The 23,312-nt window shown below is 43.7% G+C and overlaps 2 protein-coding genes and 1 pseudogene across 4 annotated transcripts in view; 1 reads left to right on the top strand and 2 right to left on the bottom strand.

Moving 5' to 3' along the window:
* Positions 1-10,065, bottom strand: part of UBXN7 (UBX domain protein 7) — a 69,861-nt gene extending 59,796 nt beyond the window's left edge. The window contains exons 1-2 of one of the 3 annotated variants that reach the window (XM_032630328.1): positions 9,941-10,036; positions 5,179-5,286 (exon numbers count right to left, since the gene is read on the bottom strand). Coding sequence is in view for 1 of the 3 variants with exons in the window: in XM_032630326.1 (XP_032486217.1) it covers positions 9,941-10,013 (73 nt within the window). In the remaining 2 variants the exon portion in view is untranslated. Of the gene's footprint in view, positions 1-5,178; positions 5,287-5,557; positions 6,085-9,940 lie in introns of those variants that run through there. The other 2 variants (XM_032630327.1, XM_032630326.1) reach the window with 2 other exon arrangements.
* On the top strand, positions 9,116-9,968 carry LOC116752993 (annotated as a pseudogene).
* Positions 10,066-15,209: 5,144 nt separating the features above from the next.
* Positions 15,210-22,395, bottom strand: LOC116753552. Its single transcript, XM_032631428.1, is given in 1 exon segment — positions 15,210-22,395. A coding segment is annotated over 1 exon segment (6,924 nt). The 5' UTR covers positions 22,162-22,395; the 3' UTR covers positions 15,210-15,237.
* Between the last annotated feature and the right edge of the window lie 917 nt (positions 22,396-23,312).

Raw genomic sequence — 23,312 nt, 5'->3', positions numbered from 1 at the left:
TTAAAAGGTTCCTGTATGTAAACTACTCTGGCTACTTATTCCAGCAAGAGATGCATGAACTATTATCTTTGCCCCATAATAAACCCTAAAACTAGCTTCTGAATGACACCTACTTATCTTTTTCTTTTCAGAGAATTAAATGGCTGAGTTTATACCATTTTGGCTCTTGTCTCTCTAGGTGCTCACCACACTGCACTAAAGCACCACAAAAGGGACAGACAACATGCTGGGACTTCCCTGGTGGCGTAGTGGTTAAGACTCTGCGCGCTCCCAATGCAGGGGGCCCACGTTCGATCCCTGGCCGGGGAACTAGATCCCATATGCATGCCACAACTAAGAATTCACATGCCACAGCTAAGGAGCCCGTGTGCTGCAACAAAGGAGCCAGCAAGCTGCAACTAAGGAGCCCACGTGCTGCAACTAAGGAGCTCGACTGCTGCAACTAAGACTTAGTACAACCAAATAAATAAATAAATATTAAAAAAAAAAAGAACATGCTGATGCAGGATCGAAACTCCCTTCTGCTATAATAGCAACCAATCCCAGCTGCTTCACTCCTTTTGAAATTTGTTCATAAGGAAATTCAACTTAAAAATGACCACTGCTGGGAATTCCCTGACAGTCCAGTGGTTAGGACTTGGCCCTTTCACTGCAAATCCCGGGTTCAATCCCTGGTGGGGGAACTAAGATCCTGCAAGTGGCCCCCCCAAAAAAGAGCTGATGTAGAAACACAGGAAAATGTAAAAAAAGTATAGGTGAGTATTCCAGAGATCTACTGAACTATAGATTAAAATAGAATTTATTAAAAGGGATTATACCGAGAATGACTTTAAGACAAAAATAAAGCTATAATAAAGGAAATAATAACTGTGATATTTTGGGGGGCAGAAGGTGTCAACACTCGAGGCTCAGAATTGCTCTTTTTAACATCTTTATTGGAGTATAATTGCTTTATAATGGTGTGTTAGTTTCTGCTGTATAACAAAGTGAGAACTGCCATTCTTATCTATAATCCTCACTTAACCATTTAGTGCTAGAATCTAAACTATAGGCAGCGTATCATATATTTGTTGACAATCTGACAGGATAACTTCCATCATTGGAGCTTGTCAGTATAGTGACCTAAGAGCTTTCCATAAAAGGGGTCTCTACTCATGAGATTTTTTAAAAAAGAAGCACATGCTAAATCCTGGCAAGACTGAAGAAGACAGTATTAGAGAGGGGCCCAAGAAGCAAAATACACCATTCACTTTCTTAAATAAAGCCAAATTATCTGAGCTATCTGTGCTTGTATAATCAGGCATTCTTAGTTTATCACTTGTTTTAGCACTTAGTGTATCTTTTTTTTCTTTTAAAACGTAGATCCTGCCCCCACTCCAATTGGAAGGGTCTGGGTAGGGCCCAGGAATATGCCATTTTTTAAAACATTTATTTATTTATTTGGATGTGCTGGGTCTTAGTTGCAGCAGGAGCGCTCCTTAGTTGTGGTTCGCGGGCTCCTTTGTTATGGCTCACCAGCTCCTTAGTTGCGGCACATGGGCTCCTTAGTTGTGGCATGCGAACTCTCAGTTGCAGCATGCATGTGGGATCTAGTTCCCTGACCAGGGATCAAACCCAGAGCCCTTGCATTGGGAGCACAGTCTTAACCACTGCACCACCAGGGAGGTCCCAAGTGTATCGTTTTAGAAACAGAAGATAACTGAAGGATAATGAAAGGTTCCAGTGGTTCTTAATGTCAGGAAGTAGTAGAGGCATCTAGAAATGTGAGACACCATTTTTGGTGTTTCATGATTAGGGGATGGGAGCACTACTGGCATTTAGTGGAGAGAAGCCAGGGGTGCCTCAGTAGCTTGGAAAACGTCTCCCCTCCCCTAAAGATTTCTCACACCTTCATTTCAGACTTCTGGCCTCCAGAACTGAGAGAATAACTGTGTTAAGCAATGCAGTTTGTGGTAATTTGTTACAGCAGCCACAGGAAACTCATACAAGTGCTAAATCTTCTGCAATGAACAGAACAGTCCTACAGAACAAGAAACTGTCCTAGCCAAAATGCCAACAACACTTCCACTTAGCTAAACAGAGGAACAGAAGGTTAACTGAGAGGGCAAAGGAAAAGTAAGGAGGGCTAAATGATATAGAGGACAGGAACAGTGATAAACAAATTTAAACAAGTTACAAGTTTTACCTATATACTTAGAGGTAATAACAATTTTTGATGAGTCAGCCGTAAAAAATTTGAACTTCTCTCTTATTATATTCAGAATGAAGAACAAATCTTTTTTAAAAGGGGGAGGGGGGCCTTTAAAAGAAACTTGTAGGTTTAAACTACCTGTAAACCTGTTCATGGGCTTATTTTGAGGTCTCAATATTATAGGTAGCAGCAGGATAGCTTAATCTAACCCAGGGTCTTAGTTTGTTCAGGCTGCTGTAACAAAAATACAATAGACTGGGTGGCTTAAACAATGAACATAATATCTCTCACAGTTCTGCAGGTTGGGAAATCAAAGATCAGGCTCCAGTAGATTTGGTGTGTGATGCAGGCCCACTTCCTGGTTGATAAGACAGTTGTCTTCTGTGTGTGTACTCACATGGTAGAAGGGCCCAGATAGCTCTCTGGGGTCTCCTTTTTAAGTACACTAATCCCATTCATAAGGACTCTACCCTCATGACCTAACCACCTCCCAAAGGCCCCACCTCCTAATAACATCACACTGGGGGCTCAGGATTTCAAAATATCAAATTTTGGGAAGGACACAAAAATTCAGTCCATAACCCCCCATAATCCATATCTATGGCCAAAGTCCCACTGTACTGTTTCTCACCACATGCACTTTTTATTTAACCACTACCTTTTCTTCCATCTGCTTTAGCTTGCTAATGGCACCAAAGGCATTAAGCCAGCTTGTGGCACCCAATTTATCAGTGGCCATCTCCTTGCTGCTGCCTCTTAGTTCACACTCTTTCTCCTTTAATGACTTCATATAGAAAATAGCCCCAAACCTGTAATGCAGTCTATGTTTCCACCACAGCTGGAAAGAAGAATCAAGAGACATTTCAAACTTTAGTAGTCCTTTATACCTATTCTCTACACTATTTTCAATGCCGAAAGAACAGTCTCTTCACTATTATCAAGGAACCGAAGTATGGTAGTCACAGAGATTTTTTTTAAAAAGAAAAAAAATCCCTCTACAGACCCTTCCTTGCCCCACAGGGATAGAGCACAGAAATGACAGGGACACAAAGTGGTTACTTTTTGGTTCTACACTTCCCCTAGAAATGGTAATAAAGCCAGCCAGACTATCCACCAAGGAAATGAGAGTCGGTGACAGTTGCAAGAAGTAAGATGAAAGTTCAACCTCCTCACTGGTCTCCCATCCTGGAGTTTTTAAGTATTGAGGAATAGAAAATATTTTTTAAAAAATTTATATACAAGCACTATGGAGAACACTATGGAAGTTCCTTAAAAAACTAAAAATAGAACTACCATATGATCCAGCAATCCCACTCCTGGGCATATATCCGGATAAAACCATAATTTGAAAGGATACATGCACCCCACTGTTCACTGCAGCACTACTGACAGTAGCCAAGACAGGGAAGCAATGTCCATCGACAGAGGAACAGATAAAGGAGATGTGGTATATACACACAGTGGAATATTACTCAGCCATAAAAAAGGATGAAATAATGCCATTTGCAGCAACATGGATGAACCTAGAGATTATCACACCAAGTGAGATAAGTTAGTCAGAGAAAGACAAAATGCAAAATGGTGTATGTATCAATAGTAACTTAGGAAAATAGTATGACTTTCTTAAAGTCACACACCTATCATATGATCCCACTCCTAACTATTTATCCAAAGGAAATGAAAACGTATATTCACACACTTGTACATTAATGTTTTGGGCAGCTTTATTTATAATCTCCCAAACAAGAAACAACACAATTATCCATTCATTTAATGGATAAACAAATTGTAGTATATCCATACAATGGTATATTATTCACCAATAAAAAGGAACTACTCATACCACAACATCATGAATGAATCTCAAATGCAGTATGCTAAGTAAAAGAAGCCAGACTCAAAAGAAGCCCGACTACATACTGTGATTCCATTTATATGACATTCTGGAAAAGAATAGACAAAAAGATTAGGCTACAGGTGAGAGGAGGGATTGACTACAAAGGGGCGGCGGGAAATTTTTGAGGATAGAACTGTTCTGCATCTTGGGGACTTCCCTGGTGGTGCAGTGGTTAAGAATCTGCCTGCCAATACAGGGGATATGTGTTCCAACCCTGGTCCAGGAAGATCCCACATGCTGCAGAGCAACTAAGCACATGTGCCCTAACTACTGAGCCTGAGCTCTAGAGCCTGCGAGCCACAACTGCTGAGCCCATGTGCCGCAACTACTGAAGCCTGCATGCCTAAAGCCCGAGCTCCGCAACAAGAGAAGCCACCGCAATGAGAAGCCCACACACCGGAACGAAGAGTAGCCACCGCTCGCCGCAACTAAAGAAAGCCTGCACACAGCAAGACCCAATGCAGCCAAAAATAAATAAATAAATTTATTTTTAAAAAAAAAGAACTGTTCTGCATCTTTATTGTGGTTTTACGACTGTATGCACTTATGAAAACTTTAACTCTACACTAAAAAGGTTAAATTTTACTGTATGCAAATTATACCCTTTATTTTAACAGAATTTGGGTTTACATTTTGTATGTGTTCTTTTTATTTCATTTTTTAAAACAATTAATTTTTATTGCATTTTTACTAAAGCATTAGTTTCTGGGGAATTCCCTCCTTTCACTGCTGAGGACCCGGGTTCGATCCCTAGTTGGGGAACTAAGATCCCCCAAGCCACGTGTGGCGTAGCAACCCCCAAAAAAAAGAAAAATTAAAAGTATTGGTCTATGAAGATTTTTTTTTAAGGGGGGGGCGGTCCTTTCCTACAAATAAATTTGAGAAGCACTGACCTATACATATAACCCTAACTCACTTTACTTCTCTGGGCCTTCAATTTCTCATTTTAACTCAGAAATGGGTCAATATGGTTTCTAAGATGTCTTCCAACCCTAACCAAGAAAAATCTGTGAATATTCAATGATTTCTGGTTTCCTAAAGTGCCTACATAATATCTGACATATTACCCTACTCCTAATGTTTGAAGTACCATCACATTCTCCTGGTTTTCCTCCTACATCTTTGGTTTCTTCCGATCCTTCTCTGTACTTTCTTCTTTACCGTCTGTTAGATGTTAGTGTTCCTTCAGCTTTGTGTCCTGGAACAAAGGACACATCCACTTTTATAGCTTCAACTGCCATCAATATGACTCATCAGATGTCACTCTTCTTTCTAGACCCAAATATTCATTTCCCTACTGAACAGCTCCATTTGGAAGTCCCACAGGCAGCAACTTACCTAAGCTGAACTAATCATCTCCCCAAACCTCTGCTACTATTCCATACCTTCACAAATTGTATTATTATACACTTAGACATCCAAAACAGAATCCTAAGCTTCATTCTGACTCCTCTGAATTCTTCCCTTACCTTTCAGAGTCCACTTCTCTGCCACTAACTTATTTCAGGACACCAGCATCTTCAATTATTGCAACAGTCTTCTATTGATGTCTATGCCTACCTCTTCTCACCTATGGCCAAGTAGCTCTTTCTGAAAAAACCAAATATGATTGTGTCACTCCCCTAATTAAAACTTTTCACTGACTCCCCACTACATTCAGAATAAAGCCAAGATTTCTTAACATGAGTTACAAGGCCCTTCCTAATCTGGTACCCTCTTATCTCTTCAGCCCCATTTATTGCATCTCACACAAGCTATGCTCTCTTCATTTGGAATTATCATCAATTCCCTCAACCTACTGTCTCTCCTTTCTTGTCTCCATATGTATGCCTGTCCCTCTTTCCTCCAGGTCTCTGCACATGTTTCTCCTGCCAGAAACAGCTCCCCTCCAGGTTTTAGCTAAGAAATTATTTCTTCTGGAAAGCTTTTCTTGACCTCCCTCATTTGTGCTACCGTAACAGTTCCTTACCATTATCCCAATGTATTACAATACCCATTTATGTGTCTGTATTCCCATTAACCTTTAAGCTTTTTTTTTTTTTTTTTTTTTTTTTTTTTTGCGGTACACAGGCCTCTCACCGCTGTGGCTTCGCCCGTTGCGGAGCACAGGCTCCGGACGCGCAGGCTCAGCGGCCATGGCTCACGGGCCCAGCCACTCCGCGGCATGTGGGATCTTCCCGTACCGGGGCACGAACCCGTGTCCCCTGCATCGGCAGGCGGACTCTCAACCACTGCGCCACCAGGGAAGCCCAACCTTTAAGCTTTTTGAGGACAGACACCATGTCTTGCTCATGGCAGTATCCCCAAGATCTGAACCATGCCTAGCACATAGTAGTCTATTAATAAATACTGAGTCTACTAGTAAGAGTCTACTCGCAACTCAAAAAAAATTTATTCCCTCCCTAATTTCTGCTCAAACTTCATTAACACCTTTTGAAATAGTTCTTAAAATTCCAGAAGAGTTTTAATAACTAGATCACTTGCAACTCCCTTTCTTGACACAGAGAACTTAAATACACTTTAATACTAACCCAAGAAAAATGTATTGTAGAAAGAATATGAATGGAAGTTGACTACAAATCCAAATACTACAAACACCAAGAGTTTCTAATTTAACAAATATGCATTCATTCAACAATTTTAAAAAAGATTAAACTAAAGGGGTTCTATAATTTCATTAAGTCCGTGAATGCCTACTATACACAAAGCTTTATGGAATGCTACACTAGCAACCACTTGTACTCTTCTCAGCCTCACTTTCTATTCCCTTGCTTTTTGGCCTTACCTTCTGATTGTGTATTTACTTCTACCTATTCTATAGCATCTATATATCCCTCATCTCATGAATTATTCTGATTACATCTATGCATTTTGTATACGTGTGGCTGGATGTCAGTCCAAGTTGGTGTTAATGGGATACTGCCGTGGTTCAAAACATTTTAAAAAACTGCTCGTCTGGAATTACCTTCAGATCCAGTGGCACATTCTTTCCTCAGGTTTTGAGAACTGATTTAACTTCTGAAAGCAGTCAGCAGTCTAAGCCATGTATGAGAGCATCAACGGAGATCAAACTGAGTAATACTGTAAAATGTGGTAGACTATAAAATAACAGGACTGGATTTCTATGTAGCTTGAAATAATGCTAATGGCATCAATGGTAAAGGTACATAGCTTCTCAGTGTGACCACTTCAAAGACCATCACTTCCCTTGGCTATCTGCTTATCAAAGGGTTTAATCATAGGAAAAATGTTCACGATGTAACGTTAATTGAAAATTTCAGAATTCTAAATTATGTACATTATGATCCACAATGTAAAAATAATTTTAAAGTAATTTAAAAAATAAAAATAAGTATGTAAACAAGAACTGGAAGATAATATGTGAAATAAATAATATTGCTATTATGAGAATGAATTAGTGTTTCTTTTTTCAAAATTATTTCATGTGATATCTTTTTAATGTTTTTTAAAAGTCAGAGTCATCACTTCATACTCACACATCATAGAAAGAGAGTGTGAGAGAGATCTGTTCTATTTAGTGAGAAATAAAAGTTAAAATTCTTTCAATTTTCTCTTCTACTTCTAAATGCCACAGAAAAGGTAAGACTCACATTTTTGAAAATGCATTGCTTTCACCACAATGTTGGGCTTCCAAGTAAGTAAAATCTTTTTGAAATGAGAGCATAAACTCTTAAGGTCAGTTTCATTCATCTAGCAATAAATAAATTTCAAATACCTTTTTGTCATAAATACTACAATTTAAAATATTAGTTAAAATATTTTTAACTATATAACTATAAAATATACGTATATATATATACACGTATATATATATATATATATATATATACACACACACACACAAATTTTTTTAGGATATATGAAAGGGAATAAAGGGGTCAATCATGTGTTTCTAATATTTAATTACTATCTTGTAAAAAAATCATTATTATAAATCCATAATACATTAAGAAGAATCTATGGTATTTTTGCTTTTACAGACCTCCAGATACCACTGTCTACTGAGGGTCTCCAACTTGATTCAGGAATAGAAGGGCCTGTGACCAGGAAACAAGCCATGAAGACTAGCACACAGAAACAGAATTAAAGCAACTAAGTGAGTCACTTCATCTCACCACATTTTGGGTTTTGTCTACACCTACCAAAAATGTTGCATTAGAAGGAATAATGTGAGACTAAAACAATCCGAGTTCCTAAAGTGGTAGTTAGCATAAAAAACTGGAAAGAAATAGGTGGCATCTTAAACCACCTCTAGAAAATCTAAAGAAAAGATAATGATAATCACTTCTATATGTAATTCACTACAAAGATTTTTCTATATAAACATAATACAGCAGTATTAACTTATATACACAATAATTTTCTGATTTTCCCAATAATGATCTGCTTAGACACTGGGAAATGCATTACATCTCTAATATAATAGTCCAATCGCAATTTTTAAATATTAAGAAAAGTTATTCCAATTCTCATCCCAATTTTGTTACAAATTTTACTTTATCAACTGTGACTCGATGTTTCATGCCCACAAGCTAGACAATGCATCAAACATATAGTTATCGCTGCAAAGTAAAAAATAAAAATACCTTTAACTATAAAACGACAACTCGCAAACAACCGGCAGTGGTTAAAATATAAAATTTCACTTAACCAGATCTTGCACGTTAAACTCTGGATACATTGAAAATGGAAATGTTCTCTGCATCTAACAAACTACCAAATAATGTATAGATCTGCTAACATTCTGACCTCCTTACAAAATGACAAACTAGAACGGCAAAATTACACTCAGGCACATGTAGTACTCTTCTCTCAAATCACTCCACAGAGAACTTCATCATTTGCTCCGCCCTCTAATAACTCATGCAAAAAAAGTTCAGCACCATCACAGAGAACAAGACAGAGAGAATTCATAGAACGGCTTAGGGCCTTTCCTCCAGGCAGTAAGAGGATCTGCGTGTGCCCTTCGCAGGGGTCCAAAAGAAAAGAAAAACCGTGGGTTTGGGGTATACTGACATCCAGAAACTGATTTTGTCTCAAAGAAGTTTCTGCCGTCATTCCTATTTTATCAGCAGGAGGCCCTGGCGCCATCGTCTCAGTCTTTATTATTTTTTAATGGGGAGGTGGGAAACGCCACCGAAGATTCCTCCAGGCCTTTCCTATTAAGGTCTGGGGGGGTTCCCCCTCATTCTTTTCTTAAAACCTCAGTCTGGAGGGTACTCCTCAGCACCCCCCCCTTTCTGGCGGCCTATCCCCCGAGATCGGTAAAGGCGCTGCCGAACCCCCCAGCCTCGCCGTTAAGGCGGGAGGGCCCGAACACGCCAGGGCCACAGCGATGGCTCCGAGGGGCCCAGAAAGGGGAAGGGCAGGCCAGGGACGGGGGGGAGAATGACCTGGCCAAGGAAAAACGGAATAAGGAGGTGAGGGGATGCGCTGCACCCCAAGGCTGCACAGAGAAGAGGCGATGATGATGAAGGAGGAGGGCGGTGGCCCGGGTGCGGCCCCCCACCTCTCCCGCCCCCAGGTTCCCGGGCCGGCGGGGGAGGATGAGCTCGGCCCATTCCCCGGGTCTGGGCTGAAAGGGAGTGGGGAGGTTTCCCTCCACACTGCGAGAAGACCAAGAACGAGGGTATGGGGTGCGCGGGGGTAAGGGGGTGTCTCCCGCCTGAACCCGGAGACCCGACGCCGTCGTCGCCTCTTCCTCAGGAGGGAGGACGAGAGCTGTGGGTAAAGCCCGAGGGAGGAATGCATGAAGGTAAAGGGAAGCCCAGGGCAGACCGGCCGCCCGCTCCAGACCCCACTCTCCACCTTCCGGTAACCGCGTCTCTTACCGGTGATGGCGGTGAACTGCTGAATTAACCCCTTCAGCGCCGAGGACGCCGCGGAGCCCCCGTGGGCAGCCATCTTACCGCCGCCGCCGCTGCCGCCGAACAACAACACAGACACACACGGAACGCCCTCCCCCACCTCGCCGCCCGGTTTGCGCAGGCTCATTGACCGCCCCCAAGCTCCGCCCCGCCCACCCCGGCCCCCCGTGGCGGCCTGCGCAGGCGCACTTCCAGATCGGTCAGGCAGAGCTTTCTGCTCTCTGGGTTGGCTGCTCGGTTGCTGTCCGCCACCGCATCCTTCATTGCAACCTCTGGTGCCTTCCTCTCCAATCTCTAAGGCCAGTCTCAGAGACGCGAAATTGCTTCCCAAGTTTCCGAAGGGCTTGGTAGGTTGTAGGCTATTTGCGTTTCAGCTTCACAAGCTTTATTAACAGACCCAACTGCCGATGACAGTGTATTTTTTGTTTTTGCAACTCCAGAGCCCTCTGCTAGGTTTCCTGCAACTCCTATCAAAGTACAAATCTTACATCGTTGCACTAAAGCGACTTTCGCACCTGCTCCCCAGCCTCTAAACTAATTGATTAGTGCGGCAGCCCATGCATCAGAAGTAAAATACCAGAACCCGTGGTCCAGTCCACTTTCCTTCAATAGATTTGCAACACATCTTCCCTCAAGGTCTCAGTTTCCTCACCTATAAAATGAGAAGGTGTCATTTATGTAAGGAAAAAAATGTGTATATGTATATACAGTATAGGAAAGAAATGTATAGAAAGGTCACTGGAAAGGTGTCCTCAAAACAATAATGGTTACCTCTAAGAGAGGGAAGCAATGGAGGGCATGGTGAAAGCGGACCTTGAGGGGTTTTTTATCCTTTATTTTTAAACAGAGGTAATATTAGTATGTTAACTATATGATTTAAAGTACTTTAAAAAACAATTACAGGAGTACACTCAAATCTGGTGATCCACCCACCTTGAACATAAAGAGACTCAGTTTAGGTTCTAGCCTCCCACCTCCCACCCACATATTTTGCATCTACACAGAAAAATGGCCCAATAAAAGATGAGATGAGTCATCTGGAGAATTGACCCATCCTAAGAGTCTGTAAATGCGCTATTGGGATGAATTAAAAAATAACCAAGTTAAATCAAAGTAACCATAGGGTTATATGATTGGTGTATAAGAAAGCAGACTCCTAACCAAGAGTATTGTCAGTTAAATGACAACCTCCTAGGTTGCTGCAGTTTTCTAGGTGGGTTGAGGAAACCCAGGAACCAGTTGTAGATTTGGGAAGCTGTTTGGTTCACATTAACACAAAGGTGCAAAAATGGAGGTGAAAACCAAAGCAAGAAACAGTGTGACCTCTTCCTTCCTAAAGGCCTTAATCCTAAAGTCTGTGTCACTATAGCCAACCATGAAAAATGGGGTTCCAAATAAAATAGTCTCTCTACAAAAACTAGATGCAGTTATTTCTGTACCTCCATTAAATGGAGAGACTAACAATGAGATCTGTAGGTTTATTTCCAAGGTCTTAGGGTTCAGATATAGTGATGTCATTTTTAGATTAATCTTTTGAAAAACTGGTAAAGATCGTGGTATCCACAACTCTAGAAAAGATTTTGTAGAAATTAAAATGTAGGCTAAAAGAAAAGGAGGCAGGAAACTAATAACAAAACCTTGAAAATCAGTTTTGGATTGTTAAAGAATATGAAAGAGGGACTTCCCTGGTGGTACAGTGGTTAAGAATACACCTGCCGGTGCAGGGAACATGGGTTCCAGCCCCGGTCCAGGAGGATCCCACGTGCTGCAGAGCACCTGGGCCCGTGAGCCACAAGTACTGAGCCTGTGCTCTAGAGCCCCCGAGCCACAACTATTGAGCCTGCATGCCACAGCTACTGAAGCCTGTGCACCTAGAGCCTGTGCTCTGCAACAAAAGAAGCCACCGCAATGAGAAGCCCGTGCACCGCAACGAAGAGTAGCCCCTGCTCTCCACAACTAGAGAAAGCCCATGGGCAGCAACGAAGACCCAACACAGCCAAAAATAAATAAATTTATAAAAAAAAGAAAAGAATATGAAAGACCTTTAGAATCACAAGAAAAAATATATATCCCCCAAATCATGGAAAATATGTTCTTTAAAAAACATGGATTGTCCTCAGAAAATTGAACTGCAAAAGTATTATACATTGAATGACGGAAAATTAAAGTTTTAGATGACAAAGAGCAAATACCCAAAGCTAAACATCAGTTACTATTTGAATTCTTTCACCAAATTACACTAGGATTTTGTTTTTATTTTTAGGTCTGGTTTTAAGAGTCCCTGTCACAAATCTATTTGTAACATGTTACTGTAATTGAAGGGAATGACAGTAAATGAGCTAGAGGGGATATTCAAGATAATCTGATTCAACACTTCTATTTTATCACTACTCTCCTGAGAGAGAGTTTGAAAGAGTTGCTCAAGGTCACACAACGGTGGGGTAGAGACTGGAATCCAAATCCCTTGAATCCTAAATGTACTATACTTTGACTGTAAGCTAAAATGACAATATTTCTTTTATTTAAAAACCAGATAATTAGATTATGTAGCTTAAAAAAATCCAACTATATGCTGTTGATACAAGATATACCTAAAACATAAGGATAAAGAAAAATTAAGGGAAAAGTAAAAAAGACATGCAGAAGTACTATTAAGGAAATGAAAGGTGGAGTAACTATATTCATTTCAGACAAAATAGGCTTTAAAGCAAAATGTATCATTAGAGATAAGGGGGGGGCGGTCAATGACAAAAAGAACAAATCACCAGGAAAATAAAATAATTCTAAATCTGTATGCATCTAGTAACATGATCTCAAGTGTGTATAAAGAAAAATTAATTTTTAAAGAAGAAATGACAAACATACAATTATACAACCCCCATCTATCAGGCAAAAGTAGTAAAGGTACAGAAAATACTTATTCTATTCAAGCACCTGTGGAACAAAATAAAAATTGACCACAAAGCAATTCTCAACAAATGCCAAAGAATCATGATGATATAGAACATATTCTCTAAATATTGATCAGTTAAAAATTAGAAGTTAGTTTTAAAAGAATAACTTTTAAAAAACTCACATACTTGGAAATTAAAAACAAACTTCTAAATAAGTCATGGACCAAAGACAAAATAAAAGTGGTATATCATTCAGGGTTCCAACAGATAACAGATGGTCACTCAATTTTTAAAAAACAAATTTTAAAGATGTGGGCAGGATATATGGGAATCAAGGGACAATGGAGGATCTGGGACTAGAAACAGTGGAACAGTCACAACCTCTAGGTCCAAAGGGACAGGAGATGGAGGAGTTACTGGAATACCAAAAGAGAATCTTATTTGCAGAACAGGCCATCTTTTAAGAAGCAGTGACCTTCTGTCAAGGAATGTAACCAGCAATCTCACAGAGAAGAGACCAGGAAAATAAATACCCTGACCTCGTTTTCCTTCTCCTCTACCATCTCTTGCCAGGAATTCCCACTAGCAGAACCCAGCTGGAAGACAGAGGACACAACAGCCTGTGGGGCAGAGAGCAGGGTGGAGAGGGAAGGAAGTGAGTGGGTCTGGAGGGGCAAAGGGAAGTTGATAGAAACAAATGGAAAGTGAGAAATATTTAAAACTGAATTGTCATGGAAATACATATCAGAATTTGTGGAATGCAGTTTTAACAGTGCCTAAAGTAAAAGTTTATAACCTTAACTGGTTATATTAGAGAAGGCTAGAAAATGAACAGTTCAATAACTAATCAAGAAGTTAATAAAGAAACAGCAGAGTTAACCTAGGGAAATTTGAAGGGGAAAATGCAGAAATAAATAAAATAGAAAACAAAATACAAAAGCTGGTTCTCTGAAATAACAAGTAAAATTTAAATCCTTTTACAAATTAGATTAAGAAAAAAAGGAAAATAGCAGATACAGCAGTGATTTTTAAACTAAGAGAATATTATGAACATTATGCCAATAAATTAGGAAACAGATAAATGGCAGTTTCCTGGAAAAATAAAATTTACCAAAGTTGACTCAACTATGAGTAGACTTACAACAATTAACAAAACTGACTTCACCACACAAATAAACAACGAGGCCCAGATGACTTTACAGGTGACTTCTACCAAGAAAAAAGAAGAAGAAGAAAAGAAACAGATGATCCCAAACTTATGCAAATTATTCCAGAAAAAGAAACAAAAGGGACAAATAGCTCTTTCTGAAAACAAAGCAGTAAATGAAAGCTCAGCCTCACTTATGGTTAACTGAGATAAAAATGTTATACTGAACCAAAATTTAGAAATCCAATAACACAGACACATATGTACATACATGTACACATTTATTTTTTAATCAGATTTATTCAGGAATGAAGGTATAATTTTACAGTAAAAAGATCTTTCAATGCAATCACGATAGTAGAATAAATTAAATATGAGAAACCATTTGATCCATGTGATCAGATACAGAAAAACATTGGTATAAATCAATATCCTTTCACAAAACAAAACTAAAAAAAAAAATCCTTAATGCTCTAGGTAGAGAAAAAAACTTGCTTAACCTAATAAAGTATATTTACTAAAAACACAGAGTAAACAGCTTTATAGTTAATAATAAAACATTTAAAGTCAAAAACAAGATAAGTGGGCTTCCCTGGTGGCGCAGTGGTTGAGAGTCCGCCTGCCGATGCAGGGGACACGGGTTCATGCCCCGGTCCAGGAAGATCCTGAAATGCCCACGGTCACGAGACCCCTCCACAAGACCACCAGAGACAAGAGTCAAAGCCAAACGGCAAGGGTCATTTATTGCAGGTTCGAACCTGGACCTCCGCGCACTCGTTGCCGGTGACGCTAAGAGGTTCCGATGGAGTTTAGTACAGCTCTTTTATAGACAGGTACAAACAAGCTCGCGACCTTCAGGGGTGGGGGGTACTGATTGGCTAACTTTTAAACAAAGACATTAGTCACTGATTGGTTAACTTTTAAACAAAGACACTAGTCACCGTCTGATTGGTTGGATGGTTGCAAAAGGGGGTTCAGCAAGCATAGTTACAGAAGCGAGAGCGGCTGGTTAAGTTTCAGTTTCCTGAGGCTTTGTTTTTCAATTAGGAATACTTAAGATGGGGCCATAGTTACAAACAGTACAAACAGGAAGATCGATGCAATCCTAGCAGCACTACGGCCTAATGGCAGGGCATCAATTCAGTCCTATTTCTACCAAAGTAGAACATAGCCCTTCATTCCCCCTTCTTTCATGAACCAGAGGAGCCAATCTTGGGTCCTCAAGGCTCAGTTTCTTCATTTTCTAAGTCCTCGTATGGCTGATATTGTGATCTTAATACCATTAGCTGAACTGTGTTTATTCTTTTTCGGACGAAATCCATGATTTTGTTGAATATACAGGGGCCTATAGTGAGGAGGAGAAGGAGGCATAGTAGAGGGCCCAGGAAGGGGAGGAGGAAGGGAAGCATCCCATGAAATCCTGACCAAAGGGGATTGTCCGCTAATTCTTTCCGACGGCGGGCTAAGTCTTCCTGGAGCTGGTGAATTTTGTTTCTTACAATGCCTGATTTATTTGCATAAAAACAACATTTTTCTTTTAGAGCGAGGCATATCCCACCCTGTTCAGCTGTCAGCAAGTCTAAGCCCCTCCTATTTTGTAGGACCACCTCGGCCAGCGAATCTAATTGGTCCTGTAAGTCCTGAATGGTTCCAGAGAGGGCTTCTACATCTTCTATTAATTGTCTAGACAGCTGATTATAGGAGTGAAGGGAGACCCCAAGACCTGTACTCCCTGTGGCCACAGCTCCTGTAATTCCTAGTCCTACCAGGAGGGGTATGGCTGTAATGGCTCGTTTGGTTCTTCCTGCCCAAAGGTCAAAGCTGGGAATGGGCAATGGAGTGTCTCCCGAGATCAGGTCTACATTAGGGAGGAGGGTGGCTAGGTTGCAGACCCCTGTCCAGTTCTGGGGTAAATAGGTGTATGCTAGGTTATTTCCACAGACAAAGACAGTGGTGTTAGGACTACAGAGGGAGGAGTTTACGGGGATATACTGACTACATCCAGTAGATGAAAGGATTCCCAAGTCAATACTGGCGTTAGAGAGGGAATCGTTCTTGACAAAGCATGAGGTATTAAAGGTAGTTGAAAACTTTGAAAATTGTATGGGAAACGGCTCGGGGAGTAAAGTTGGGTTACATTGTTTGCTGATGTTTAAATTGGCGAAAATGGGGATAGCTATAGGGCGGGGCGGTCCTTGAGGAAGGCAGAGCCAGCAATCTTGTGCTAAGTTGGGGTTGGTGGTATTTAAAAGCGCAAAAGTAGCTTCTAGTATAGTCGTGGTTTGGGGGTCCAGTTCAGAGGGATTGACCTTAGGGCGAATTAGGGGGTGGTAGCTGAGCTGTGGGTACAGATCCTGATAGGCCTTTTCTATTTGTCTTCGGGTTTCTATCTGGCGCATTTCGTCTTGGGGCCCTCCACCGTCTGACATATGTATGGGGGCCCTGGTATTCCAGCACACCGGGGTCCCGGGAGTGCCAATGCATCCAGCCTGAAGGTATTTATTATTATCACTAATGGTGGGACTTTTATTATTCTGTAGTGTGGCTGTGAAATAAGTCTTGTTATTGGTCCCTGTACATTGCTGGTAAGAGGAGTAGCACGTGCTATGCATTGATTCCTGAAAAGTAGAACAGGGGCAAATAGCTCGGGGGGGGAGTGGTTTAGGCTTATGGTGGCATTGCCAGCTGGTTTTGACCCCGGTGCCTCCATATACCTGAACAAGGTATGCAGTTATTCCCCCACAATCCTGCATATGAGTATACCTTCGGGGAACAACAGGAGTCTCGCTAGTACCTCCCCTGCACTCGCAGGGTGCACCATATAGTTGTTGCATTAAAGCATTCTTAGTGGGGGGGGGTTGAATCCTCCCCTCGTGGCCCGAGGGTTGAGGGTTAGGACTGTCATTAGAGCTATCAGCAGTACCTTGGTCCTCATGGGGGAGGGTATGGCGTAAGGTCAGTTTGAGGGGATTGTCCTTACTCCGATCAACCGTCCAGGTGACGTCAGCTTTAGTGGACTTGATGAGGTCAGAAAGTGGGTCCACCGGCTTGACGTGGGTGTAATGGATCCAGGCAGCTATGCTGTCCACCTTGATGGCCGTCGGCGTTGTCAGGATGATCTGGTAAGGTCCTTTCCACCTGGGTTCTAGGGTCTCTTGTCGATGGCGTTTGACAAGGACCCAGTCACCTGGTTGGAGCTGGTGTGGAGTAGGCGGGGGTCCTGTTGTATATAACTCTTTTAGTTTGGGCCAGATTGTCTCATGTATCCGCTGTAAGGCTTGGAGGGAAGACAGGAGATTATTTTCTGGGTCCGATTGGATAAGATTAGTCTTTAGGTTAGGGATAATAGGAGGAGGCCTACCATGTATTATTTCGTAGGGGGTAAATCCTAGCTTATAGGGGGAATTTCGCACCCTAAACAGAGCGTAGGGGAGTAGGACTACCCAGTTAGCGCCAGTCTCCATGGTTAATTTAGTCAAGGTCTCTTTTAGAGTTCTATTCATTCTTTCTACCTGTCCTGAACTCTGGGGGCGGTATGCACAATGTAATTTCCAATCAGCCCCAAGTATGGAAGCCAGATCCTGACTTACCTTAGAAAGGAAGGCCGGCCCGTTGTCTGACCCTATCATAACTGGAAAGCCATACCTGGGCAGGATTTCTTCTAGTAGCTTTTTAGCTACTATTTGTGCTGTCTCATTCTTGGTCGGGAATGCCTCAGTCCAACCTGAAAAGGTATCTATAAACACCAGTAAATATCTATATCCATATTTGCCAGGCTTTACCTCCGTGAAGTCCACTTCCCAGTAGGCTCCGGGCTGGTTCCCTCTTTCCCGGATGCCAGCGGTTGGTGGGTGGGTGTTAGCATTATGGAGTTGGCAGACTGCACAGCCAGCAACCAGTCGTTCAGTTTTTTCGGAGACATTTTTAATTTTAAGTCCAGTCTGTCTGATGAGATCCTGTAGCCGTCGGGCGCCCAAGTGGGTGCTACGATGGATCCGTTCAAGGACCAAGGTTCCTAGTTTTTCTGGAAGGAGGATATTGTTCTTAGCGTCCCGCCACCATCCGTCTTTAACCTGGGTTAGAGGGAGTTTGTTTATCCATCTAATGTCATCTTCCGAGTAGTCGGGTTGGGGCGGTAATTCCCGGGGCCCTGGATCCGGCAGTTGTAGGGGAAGTAATGGTATTGGAGTGTATGCCGCCTTTCGAGCCGTCTGGTCTGCCAAATTGTTGCCCCGGGCGACTGGATTTGTGGGTTTTTGATGCCCCGGGCAATGTACAATGGCTAACTTTTTGGGTTCCCATATGGCCGCTAGCAAGGCCAGGATTTCCTCTTTGTTCTTGATGTCTTTGCCCTCTGCTGTGAGTAGTCCCCGCTCTCGGTATATTGCCCCATGTATGTGTGCGGTAGCGAAAGCATACCGGCTGTCTGTATATATGGTGGCTTTTTGGTCTTTGCTCATCTTAAGAGCTTGGGTCAGGGCAATTAATTCAGCTTTTTGGGCTGAGGTCCCTGGGGGGAGAGTCTTTGCCCATATCACCTCAGTTTCCGATGTTACCGCTGCCCCCGCATACCTCTGACCTTGCTGGACAAAACTACTGCCGTCAGTAAACCATGTGACTTGTGCATCTAATAGGGGCTGGTCACGTAGGTCTTCCCGAACCCCATGGATCTGAGCCAGTACCTCTGCACAATCATGGAGTGGGGAGTCTAAGTCTGGGTCAGGTAATAGAGAGGCAGGGTTTAAAGCCCGTGGTGGAGTGTAGCTGATTTTGAGAGGATTTAACAGTAGACCCTGGTAGTGGACCAATCGAGCATTGCTCATCCATCGGTCGGGAGGCTGTTTGAGAACCCCGTCGATGGCGTGGGGGGTGGTGACATGTAATTCCTGTCCCATAGTTAGTTTGTTGGCATCCTTTACCAATAGGGCTGTGGCGGCGATCACCCGGAGGCAAGGAGGCCAGCCTGCAGCCACGGGGTCCAATTTCTTCGATAGGTAAGCGATAGGCCTGGTCCAAGGACCGAGGGGTTGGGTCAACACGGCCTTAGCTATGCCTTTGTTTTCATCCACAAAGAGGTGGAAGGGTTTGGAGACATCAGGGAGACCCAGGGCGGGTGCGGATAGCAAGGCAGTTTTGATCTGCTGAAACGATTGCTCAGCCTCCTCTGTCCATTCAAAGGGCGTCTGTTCTTTGGTGGCTAAGTATAGTGGTTTGGCCATTTCAGCAAATTTGGGTATCCATAAACGGCAGAACCCAGCTGACCCCAAAAATTCTCTCACCTGTCGAGGCGTGGTGGGTCTGGGGATGCGGAGGACAGTCTCTTTCCGTGCATCTGTGAGCCATCGTTGCCCCCCTTTCAGTAGGTATCCCAGGTAAGTTACCTCAGACCTGCAGATCTGCGCCTTTTTGGCAGAGGCCCGGTATCCCAGGGTGCCGAGAGTCTGTAGGAGGTTTCTGGTTCCCTGCAGGCAGGCTTCAGTGGTCCCAGCAGCTATTAAGAGATCATCAACATACTGCAGGAGGGTTATATTGGGGTTTTGTCTCCGGTACTCACTGAGATCCTCGTGTAGGGCCTCATCAAACAAGGTAGGTGAGTTCTTGAATCCTTGGGGAAGTCTGGTCCAGGTGAGTTGTCCGTTTATGCCTCTCTCGGGATCCGACCATTCGAAGGCAAAGAGTTCTTGACTTTTGGGTGCTAAGGGTAAACTAAAAAAGGCATCTTTGAGGTCCAGCACAGTATACCATTGTTTTTCTGGACTAAGGGCGCTCAAAAGAGTATATGGATTGGGTACGGTAGGATGGATGTCTATGACTCGTCTGTTAACTTCCCTCAGGTCCTGTACTGGGCGGTAGTCTTTACTGTTAGGTTTGCGGACTGGCAGCAGGGGTGTGTTCCAGGCCGACTGGCAGGGACGCAGTATACCTAGGTCAAGAAGCCGGCGAATATGTGGAGTGATACCAGTTTTGGCCTCTATGGGCATGGGATATTGTCGGACACGTGCAGGATCTGCCCCTGGTTTGATTTCTATGAATAGGGCTGGGCGATGTTTGGCTAGTCCCATCCCACCTGTTTCTGCCCATGCTTCGGGGAATTGCTGAAGCCATGACTTTATATCTTGATTTTGGGAGGGTGGTTCCTGGTGAAGTCGGTACTCATCTTCCAAGTTCAGGGTGAGCACAGATATGGGTTGGTTGTGAGGGTCTGTCATGATCGGCCCCTCTGACCGAAAATGAATTTGCGCTCCCATTTTAGTAAGTAAGTCTCTCCCCAGTAAGGGGCAAGGGCTATCGGGAATGACCAGAAAGGAGTGGGTTACTTTTCCCGTGCCCAAGTCTACAGTTCTCTGAGTGGTCCAGGGGTAACGTTTAACTCCCGTAGCTCCCTGGACCCAGGAGGTTTTGTCAGAAATTTTCCCGTGGGGCTTAACCAAGACCGAATGCTGTGCCCCTGTATCCACCAGGAATTGGACTGGTTTCCCCTCCACTTGTAGGGTTACCCTGGGTTCGGGGAGGGGGTCCGAACCCCGTCCCCCCTACTCTGCATCATGTGTAAACAGGACTGGGGTGGTGGCCTTCGGTTGCCATTGCCCCTGGTTGGGGCGCGGTTGCCTTTTTTGGGGGCATTCCCGAGCCCAATGGCCTTTTTCCTTGCAATAGGCACATTGATCTCTGTCCAATGGTCGCCTGGGAGGTCGAGTGGCTGGGGGGCCCCCTTGATCTTTCTGAACAATGGCGGCCAGGACCTTAGTCATTTTCTCAGTGGCTTTAAGTTGTCTATCCTCTGGGGCGTCTCGGTTATTAAAGACGCGCTGAGCAATACGGAGTAGGTCCTGTATCTGTTTGCCCTCCAGATCTTCTAACTTCTGGAGTTTCTTTTTAATATCAGGGGCTGCCTGGTTAACGAAGGACATTACAACGGCAGCCTGATTTTCGGGGGCCTCTGGATCCATAGGGGTATATTGCCTAAAGGCTTCCATTAATCTTTCTAAATAAGAGGAGGGACTTTCTGTTTTACCTTGTACAATTGAATATACCTTGGCCAAATTAGTGGGCTTGCGCGCGGCAGCCCGGAGACCCGCCATTAGAGTCTGGCGATAAATGAGCAGTCGTCCCCTACCTTCTCCGGTGTTGTAGTTCCAATCATCCTGCGGGGGGCGAGTTAAGGGAAAGGCTGCATTAATAAGATCAGGGTTAGCGGTGGGTTGACCATCATCTCCAGGAACCAGTTTTCTTGCCTCCAGCTGGATTCGTTCTCGTTCCTCGGTAGTGAACAGGATCCGGAGAAGCTGTTGGCAGTCATCCCAGGTGGGCTGATGGGTAAACATAACACTATCTAGAAGAGCTATCAAGTCTTTAGGATTATCAGAAAAACGAGCATTCTGGGTTTTCCAATTATATAAGTCACTGGTAGAGAATGGCCAATATTGGAGTCGGGGGTTCCCTGTCTCATCGGGAGGGCCTATTTCTCGTAGGGGTAGGGCTGTGGTGGAATCTGGATGGCGGAACCCTGGGTCGCGCTGAGTGCGTCCACGGGTGCGTCCAGCCGGCCCAGGGGAGTTATTTTCATTGGGCAGGAGGGCCGGCAGTGCCTCTGCCTCTCGCTCCTCCGGTTCTGACCTGGGTGGCCTCTCGGGAGGGGCCACAGGAGGTTCTTCCAAGGGGAGAGGAGCAGGGTCAGGAGCAGGAAGGGGGACCGGTTGTGGGGCCAAAGGAGGATGTTGATATGGAGGGGGTTCTATGAGAAGGAGGTCTTGGCTGTCAGAAAGTATGGGTGCGGTTGAGGTCTGAGGCTTGGGAGGTTTAGTTGGTCGGGCCGTAAGGATCTTATATGTCCCTGATGACAAAAAGGGGGCCATCCAGGGAGGTGGGTTTTCTACCAGGTCCTGCCATACCAAGATGTAGGGGATTTGGTCCGGATGGCCTTCTTTCCCTGGTAAGAAAACTCTAGATTTAATTTTTAGGACTATAGGAAGACAAAAGGTACCCTCGGTGGGCCAACCAACCCCGAAAGTTGGCCATTCAGAGCGGCAGAAGGTAATAAGTTTTCTTTTCCGGATGTCCAGACTGAGATCGTGTCCTCGGGATTTCACATCCCCAAAATTAGTGAGAAGGAGGGAGAGAGGGGTACTCTGTGTTTGGCCCATGTTTAGGTCCTGGAAGAGGTTGGTTAGAAAAGGTTATTCTGAAAACGAAAGTGATTAAGAGCAGTCCCAATAGCGGAGCCTGTAAAAGGAGGAAGGGAGGTTATCGCGTGCGCGCTTCAGATGGGCTATCAACCCCCAGATGGGTCGCGGTGGACGTCTCCAACCACGCCCGACTAGGTGTCCTATAGCGCGTCCGCCAGGACTGTCCTAGTCCCCAAAACAGAAGGTACCCTGAGCCACCTTACTTACCGATCGGTTGTCAGCGATGACCCGTTGACCTGATGTCTGGTGGGCTTGGGGGCATCCCGGACGAGCCCCCAAATGAAATGCCCACGGTCACGAGACCCCTCCACAAGACCACCAGAGACAAGAGTCAAAGCCAAACGGCAAGGGTCATTTATTGCAGGTTCGAACCTGGACCTCCGCGCACTCGTTGCCGGTGACGCTAAGAGGTTCCGATGGAGTTTAGTACAGCTCTTTTATAGACAGGTACAAACAAGCTCGCGACCTTCAGGGGTGGGGGGTACTGATTGGCTAACTTTTAAACAAAGACATTAGTCACTGATTGGTTAACTTTTAAACAAAGACACTAGTCACCGTCTGATTGGTTGGATGGTTGCAAAAGGGGGTTCAGCAAGCATAGTTACAGAAGCGAGAGCGGCTGGTTAAGTTTCAGTTTCCTGAGGCTTTGTTTTTCAATTAGGAATACTTAAGATGGGGCCATAGTTACAAACAGTACAAACAGGAAGATCGATGCAATCCTAGCAGCACTACGGCCTAATGGCAGGGCATCAATTCAGTCCTATTTCTACCAAAGTAGAACATAGCCCTTCAATCCCACATGCCGCGGAGCGGCTGGGCCCGTGAGCCATGGCCGCTGAGCCTGCGCGTCCGGAGTCTGTGCTCCGCAACGGGAGAGGCCGCAACAGTGAGAGGCCCGCGTACCACAAAAAGAAAAAAAAAAAAAACAAGATAAGTATGCACTCTATCACTATTTCTATTCAGTGATATACTAGAAATCCTAGCCTTAGCAGTAAGACAAGAAAGAATACATTAAAAATTTTTAAAGAAGAAAAAAATTGTTATTATATACTCTATGACTATTTACATAGAAAAATCTAAGCAAACTGACAGACAAATTTTTGAACCAA

This window comes from Phocoena sinus, chromosome 4 (assembly GCF_008692025.1).
Source record: "Phocoena sinus isolate mPhoSin1 chromosome 4, mPhoSin1.pri, whole genome shotgun sequence".
In the NCBI taxonomy this organism is placed as follows: Eukaryota; Metazoa; Chordata; class Mammalia; order Artiodactyla; family Phocoenidae; genus Phocoena; species Phocoena sinus.
This window is presented reverse-complemented; position numbering and strand designations above follow the sequence as displayed.